This window comes from Gymnoscopelus braueri, assembly GCF_963280865.1.
Source record: "Gymnoscopelus braueri genome assembly, contig: SCAFFOLD_293, whole genome shotgun sequence".
Classification (NCBI taxonomy): Eukaryota; Metazoa; Chordata; class Actinopteri; order Myctophiformes; family Myctophidae; genus Gymnoscopelus; species Gymnoscopelus braueri.
Window position 1 is genome coordinate 54196 of NW_027660419.1, and position 7500 is coordinate 61695.

At 42.5% G+C, this 7500-nt stretch overlaps 1 protein-coding gene across 1 annotated transcript in view; it reads right to left on the reverse strand.

Annotated features, from left to right (window-relative positions):
* LOC308081573 (teneurin-3-like) overlaps positions 1–7500 on the reverse strand; it is a gene marked incomplete at its 3' end in the record, with an annotated part of 54808 nt that overhangs the window by 38389 nt on the left and 8919 nt on the right. Inside the window, exon 2 of the mRNA XM_080457937.1 lies at positions 4657–4842. Within this exon, the coding sequence (XP_080314063.1) occupies positions 4657–4842 (186 nt within the window). The remainder of the gene's footprint in view (positions 1–4656; positions 4843–7500) is intronic.

Consider the following 7500-nt stretch of genomic DNA (forward strand, 5'->3'; position numbering starts at 1 on the left):
TACCTGGAGTCTGTGATCGTATCCAAACAACGGAGAATGGATCAGAATTCACGTCTCACCATTCTCTGTTGATTGGGTGAACAGGGTAAATGGTGATCAATATTGGGGAAATCAATGTTAATGTATGAATAAGATATTCTGTAAATCCCCATAATCGCATATCTGGATAATAATTAGATTTCCGGACGAAGTTGGTTCACCGCTGTTCAAATGTAATGTCACCTGTAAGGAACCCTCACTCCATCTCAATATCGTTCAGGACACCATTTAGGATTTTAGTTTGTACTTGTGTGTCAAAAGTATATGAGAGCCAAGAGTTAGACACAGGAAGAAAATGCAAAGTCAAAACAATGATTATTTGACTCTTTTTTTACCCAGAATCAAATATGAAATGATCAACACAACAGGAACAGTCAGTTAATAACTTTAACCACTTAAACACCATCATTTGGTAAATTTAAAGGAGCTTGAACAAAATAATAACATAAGCACAGTAAGAGGAGAACAAAAACAGAAGGTACAAAATGAAGAACACTGTAGTTTCTGCTGATCCATGTTGCATTGTGGGAAATGGAGGAAATAAAAGAAAGGATGATGAGCGGGAGGAAGAAGAAAAAGGGAAGAAAAGAAGAGAGTACGGTACCTTTTACCCTAATGTCCGGGTTGTGAGCTTGAGGAGGGAAGAAAGAAAGAAAGAAAGAAAGAAAGAAAGAAAGAAAGAAAGGAAGTCATTTTAGTGAAGAAAGACGCGTACTGTTGTGTAGATTGAGATTAACGAATAGCGTGATTGATTCATATCTGAGAAAATACACAAAAACACTTTTGAATACACACACACACACACACACACACACACACACACACACACACACACTCTGACATAAATATGCAGGGTTAGTATAACAATCGTGAAAGTAGGGCAGCTACTAATTACACTTCACACACAGACACAGACACACACACACACACACACACACACACACACACACACACACACACACACACACACACAGACAGACAGACAGACAGACAGACAGACAGACAGACAGACAGACAGACAGACAGACAGACAGACAGACAGACAGACAGACAGACAGACAGACAGACAGACAGACAGACAGACAGACAGACAGACAGACAGACACACACACACACACACACAGAGCACATACAGTAAGTGAGTGTGCACATGTGGACAGATTTATGTGTGTGGACAGATTTATGAGCGCATGAGAGAGTGAGAGGTGAGGAGAGACAGAGCGAGAGAAGGAAAGCGCTACACTAGTAATATAGCACTGGTAATATGGGAACAATTATAACACACACACACACACACACACACACACACACGTGCGCGCGGGTACACAAAACGCACGCACACGCACACAGGGAAGTTCCAGTTTCCCCCCAACTTATATAAATGCTAATTATACAGACTAAATACTAAAGCCTATATAGCATGTCTATAAACCGTATTGCATGTGCGACGCGTTGTGAACTTTTAGATCATTTTTGTGTGCAACACCGTCATACAACAAAGCATAAATCAGGCTTAAACACTTAAACCCCAGCATCGGTATTGTGGGGAAAGATCTTGCTGAACAGATCGACAAGCTCACGACGCGTCGCACTGCGACGCGTCGTGAGCTTGTCGATCTGCTATGTTCAGCAAAAGCTTTCCACTCAATAACAGAAAAACTGAAAATACACTAGTATTGAGCCCTGAGGGACTCCAGTTACCGATATGGGGTGTTAAGGGTTTGTGTCCACCAAAACAAATCTTTCTTTCTTTTTTTCTTTCTTTTTTTTTGGGGCTGGGGGGGGGGTCTGAAAACGCAAGAAACTTCTAAAACAGTCATCTGGCTGAGCTTCACAGCGGAGCTACTGGGTACGAATTGGCAGACAGAGACGAGCGGCAGGGTTCAATCCCAAGCGACCATGCATATACAAATGCCAGACGTGAACGAACGCACAGCACAGAATGGACGCTCAGCGCCTCATCGCGCTGCACGCTGCCTTCTCCAGAAGAGCGTAAATACCGCGGCGCTTCCGTTGAAAATGATTCAAAACATACACTGTGCTCAAGAAAATAAAATAAAAGAGGAGAGGAGAGGAGAGGAGAGGAGAGGAGAGGAGAGGAGAATGCTTGATCACTGGCCAATATGATAAGCACAAACATAACGTGAAAACTGTTTCCAGCTGTTTCCATTCTACTGATGGCAATGGACCTGACCTCCACTGTTTCTCATCCTGGCTTGAATCCCCGTCCCGAACCCTAGCGTCCCTGTATATTCCAGAGGCGAACGTTTGGCGGAAATAACCTATGTCTTTCATAACCTAACGTTTTTCAGGCCAAAGACCCCCTAGCTGAGAAAGAGATGAAACCCCACTATATATTGTCTAAAAAAAATCCCTCTTTGCCAAAGAGTTTTTTCCCTCTTTCCCTCTTTGCCAAAAATAGCAGATATACAAGCTCACAACGCCTCGCAGCGCGAGGCGTTGTGAACTTGTAGATCTGCTATTTTTGGCTAAAGTTCTCCTCAGAATGGGAATGCTAGGGTTCAAGTGGTTAATGTAAAAAAAGAAAGAAATCTTATCACACAAAGATTTGACGGCCCCCTTGTAGTAACTCTGAGGACCCCCCTAGGGGTCCCGGACCCCCTGTTGAAGACCCCTGTCTTAGAGCTTGTAGATCGGCTATTTACGGGCTAAGATACTGGGCCAGATGGAGCAACAAAAAAATAAAGGAAGGGTTGCGGAATACCGCTGAACCGCTGAACTTGTAGATCATCTATTTCCGGGCTAAAACGATACTTGGCCAGATGGAACGGGGGGAAAAAAGGAGGGGTCACGGTATACCACCCTGGGGATCCCCCCGGTTCAACTCAGGGTTTAAGTGGTTAACCATGCGAGCGGATTCCCAGACCACTATTATCCAGAGTAATGTGATGCAACGTAATGATGCAATCCCATGACGCGCTGTTAGCGCTAGCGTTATTGATCGCTACGCTAACACCTGTGGTGCGCGGGGAGCTGGTTAGGTTTTGCAGAGCGTTTTCTTGTTATCGTTACATGAATTATGTTTATGACTTTGAAAGAATTCCACATTATTTTTTCTGAATTATTCATGTATAATAATATATCCACGGTTGGGAAGGTTGCAGGGGGGAAAGAGGTGGTTACATTTATAGCCGTTGCGCTCCTGGCGCAATGAGCGTGTTTGTGTGTGTGTGTGTGTGTGTGTGCGTGTGCGCGCGCGTGTGTGTGCGTGCGTGTGCTTGTTTGTGTTTTATGTGCACACACATTTTTGAGAGTAGGTAGGTGTGTGTGTGTGTGTGTGGGGGGGGGTGTACGTGTGTATTTATGATTTTAGAATGGACTCTGTCCGCCCTAGTTCGTTTGTCTGCTATGTTTTATGTTGCTATATGGATCACGTGTCCCTAATAAAGTTTTGATTGATTGATTGATTGATACAGTATGTGTGTGAGTGTGTGTGTGTGTGTGTGTGTGTGTGTGTGTGTGTGTGTGTGTGTGTGTGTGTGTGTGTGTGTGTGTGTGTATTATGCCCGATTGTGTGTGTGTGTGTGTGTGTGTGTGTGTGTGTGTGTGTGTGTGTGTGTGTGTGTGTGTGTGTGTGTGTGTGTGTGTGTGACTGCGTATAAGCATGTGTCTACAGTGCGTGTATATGTGCATGCATGCGTGTGTGTGTGCGTGTGTGTGTTCACGTGTGTGTGTTCACGTGTATTAAGTGCGCGTGTGCGTGTGCCTGCATGATTGTGTGCCTGCATGTGTGTGTGTGTGTGTGTGTGTGTGTGTGTGTGTGTGTGTGTGTGTGTGTGTGTGTGTGTGTGTGTGTGTGTGTGTGTGTGTGTGTAAAGGTGCATGTGTGTATTTGCGTTCGTGTGTGTGTGTGTGTGTGTGTGTGTGTGTGTGTGTGTGTGTGTGTGTGTGTGTGTGTGTGTGTGTGTAAAGGTGCATGTGTGTATTTGCGAGCGTGTGCACGCGTTCGTGTGAGCATGTGTGTATTAATGTATGATTTTATATGAAACTCTGTCCGCCCCTTGTTTGTTTGTATGCTATGTTTTATATTGCTATAGATCATGTGTCCCTGATTGATTGATTGATTGATTGATACAGTAAATGTGTGTGAGTTTGTGTATATGTTCATGCGTGTGTGTTTGTGTACATGTGTATTCGTACTACTGTATGTGCTTATGTGTGTATATAGTAGTAGTAGTTTATTTTGGTCATAAAAAGAAAATTCAATATATTCATTTTTTTTTCACATCATATGGATTAAACCAAAAAGGTGTAGGTTGAAGCCAATGGTTTATCTTGCCTATCCTTTTCACGTCAAAAATCAATTTAAAGAAAAAACTATGGAGAAAAAAAGGGATAAAAGAAAGAAAGTTTAAGAAAAAAACACAACAGAAAAAATAAAACAAGACAGACGTGATCTCTCAGATTTACAAAAAACAACCAAATGACAAGACTTACAGATTTCTCGAAGTATCATCATATATCAACATTCATATATAATACCATAGTAATACATTTGAATAATACATATAGTACCTGTCTTGATACTACCATATATGTGTGTATGCGTGTGTGTGCATGTGTGTGCGCATAATTATGTTAAACCTCTAAACTCACCAATGTTGCAGTGTTCTCCGGTCCATCCCTGGTCGCATTCACACTTGCCTTCCTTGCACACCCCGTTCTTGGTGCACATGGGGTGGCACGCCTTCTGGTCACACAGGCTGCCCGTCCAGCCCTCCTCGCAACGACACACCCCTCCGTAACACACGCCACGGCTGCCACAGTCCACCGCACACACCTCTGTACCAACGGGAGAAAAGCAGGAAAAAGCGTGATGAATGACAAGTGAGTGACACCCGTACAGCCACTATAGTCCATGCGCCCAGGCCAGAATTTTCACTAATCAGGGACACTCAAGGTGGCAAATTCTGGTTTGGTATTTTGAAAAGGTCTATATCCCTAGATAATATTTCAACATGATAGCCCTTCCCAAGTAGTAGCTTAGTCCCAGTTATCAGCCTTCAATGACACCAACCATAGATCCAAAGAATGAAAAAAATTGTCTAACCTTTTTTGAATAGAACATGTCATACAGAGGAAAAAAAAACATTATTCAATCTCTTTCATTCACTTATTTAACCACATGAACCCTAGCATGCTTATTCTGGGGCAAACATTCAGCAAATGGCATGTCTACAAGCTCACAACACCTCACGTTGTGATACGATGTGAACAGCATTTCCACTAATCACGGTCACTCAAGTGCAACATTTGCAAATTCTAGTTTTGAATTTTGAATCGGTCTTTATCCCTAGATGATATTTGATCATGATAGCCTTTCCCAAGTGGTAGCTTAGTCACAGTTATCAGTCTTCAAAGACACCAACCATATATTCAAATAATGAAGAAAGCGTGCCACTTTTTTGGAACAGAACATGTCATACAACTAGAGCAACCATGACCTGGCACCCCCCCAGATTTAAGGAACAACAACGATCTGGTACCACCCATCTACAGCAGTGGTTTTCAACCCTTTTCATATCCCACACTGGGCAAGACCTAGCCGGTTGAGTGTCTAAACAGAAGTACCGGAATTTGGCGGAAGCATTGCCCAAGGAAATGACGTTGACGCTTTACAAATCTGTTAACAGTCTCCGTGAATGAAACGAGTGTTGTGATTGATCTGAGAAAAAAAAGTTTCCGGGGGAAATACGTACGACGGACGTCCCGCCCCTATAGACACTCTCTGCTTTAGGTCGTGGGCTTTTCTCTTCGCAGATGAGTAAAGGCTGGGAACGAGGCTACTTAGATCCAAGACTTAGAATATTTTATTGTCGTTGGATGAGATTTTATCCACAATTCCATCCATGCTGCATTGATGTTGGTACCATAAGAGAGATAACAGGCAAACGTTGATCAAAAATAACAATTCCTTAATTAAGTAATGCAGATGTTTAACAATAATTTAACTCTTGAGAGCGTAACATGAAACCAAATGGACCCGTAAGGGTCCATTTGGTTTCATTTTACGCTCTCAAGAGTTAAAGATCTAAAAGGGTCCATTTAGTTACCAACTATCCATCATTTAGCTGGGGACCACCTGGAACCTCCTCAAGGACCACTGGTGGTCCCCGGACCACTGGTTGAGAACCACTGAACTACAGGTATAGAACAAACCTGGGAAAATTCTCATTCTATTACTCTGCCACCATAGCAGTTTTGGACATATGAGGTTTCCACCTGACAGAGACAATAATAGTCAATATGTTTGGAGAAGGAAGCAGTCCTTCAAGTTGCCAGAACAGATGATGAACGCTAAACAAATACTGGTGGATAAAAAAAATCTCTCATTTATCATCATTTTCATTTATCATAATTTCCCCCTCTTTCATCCCCTACCAAAGAATTAAGATATGAATGTCATTTGTTCCCGTGAGATGTGATTAGGCTACTATAGCTCTACTCTCTTGCCAGGTGTGATCCATTTGGATTCGCAAATGGAGAGCGCATGCAGGGTCCGTTTGGTTCCATTACTCACACAGAGTATAACGTTCAAGAAAGCATGCAGCCTGATACTGCTGTCTTGGACGTAACAGATGTTTGCGTTTAATTTGGGCTTCTCATTACTTGATTAATATGTTAGGGTGGTGGGCGATTTATTTTTTTCACACTCGTCAAGAGCCAATCCGTGCGTAGCGGAGAGAGCTTTCACGATGAAAGCAGCTGTGGAAATTATTATTAATCTCACTTTTTTTTTGTTGCATTTTATCCCTTTTTCTCCCCAATTTAGTCGTTATGCCAATTAATTCCTCCCCACACACACATTTATGTTCTGTTTGCTGTTGTGTCCTACTGTAATATTTCTTATTTCTTTGGGCTATTCAAAAACAGCAGATATGCAAGCTCGCTATGAGCTTGTAGATATTTTATTTTTGAAAAATCAAGATTTTTTTTTGCAAATCTTTGAATATATTGTTAACACATTGACCGCCGGGCCCGTAGTTCTACGGGCCGTTAAATCCAACGGTAAAGCGCCGATCCCGTAGCCTACGGGCTGTGGTGCTTTTTCATTTTTTTCGGAAAAAAAAAACTTTTTTAAATTTTCTAGTACGGCACATTTCATTGTAACACCACCGGAAACAGAATTATTTGGGATCCGGTTTTGACGATCACGCCGGCTCCCATTCTAAAGCGCACACTGAGACGCCATTTTCTTCGATTGTAGTTTTTCTCCTCGCTGATCACTGTTTAACATAAACCGTTCTAACTCAAACATGGATGCCCCGTTTGACACGTGGTTTGGACTGGTAGACGCAGGGAGATGTCCGCGATGTTTACAAACAGTGCACAGATCAATCTTAAGGATTTTAACGAGGTCTATGGCGACGTGAAAAAAACAAAAAACAACAATAAAACGTTGGCACTGGTGAGTACATTATGAGATTAACCTCTGGCTGT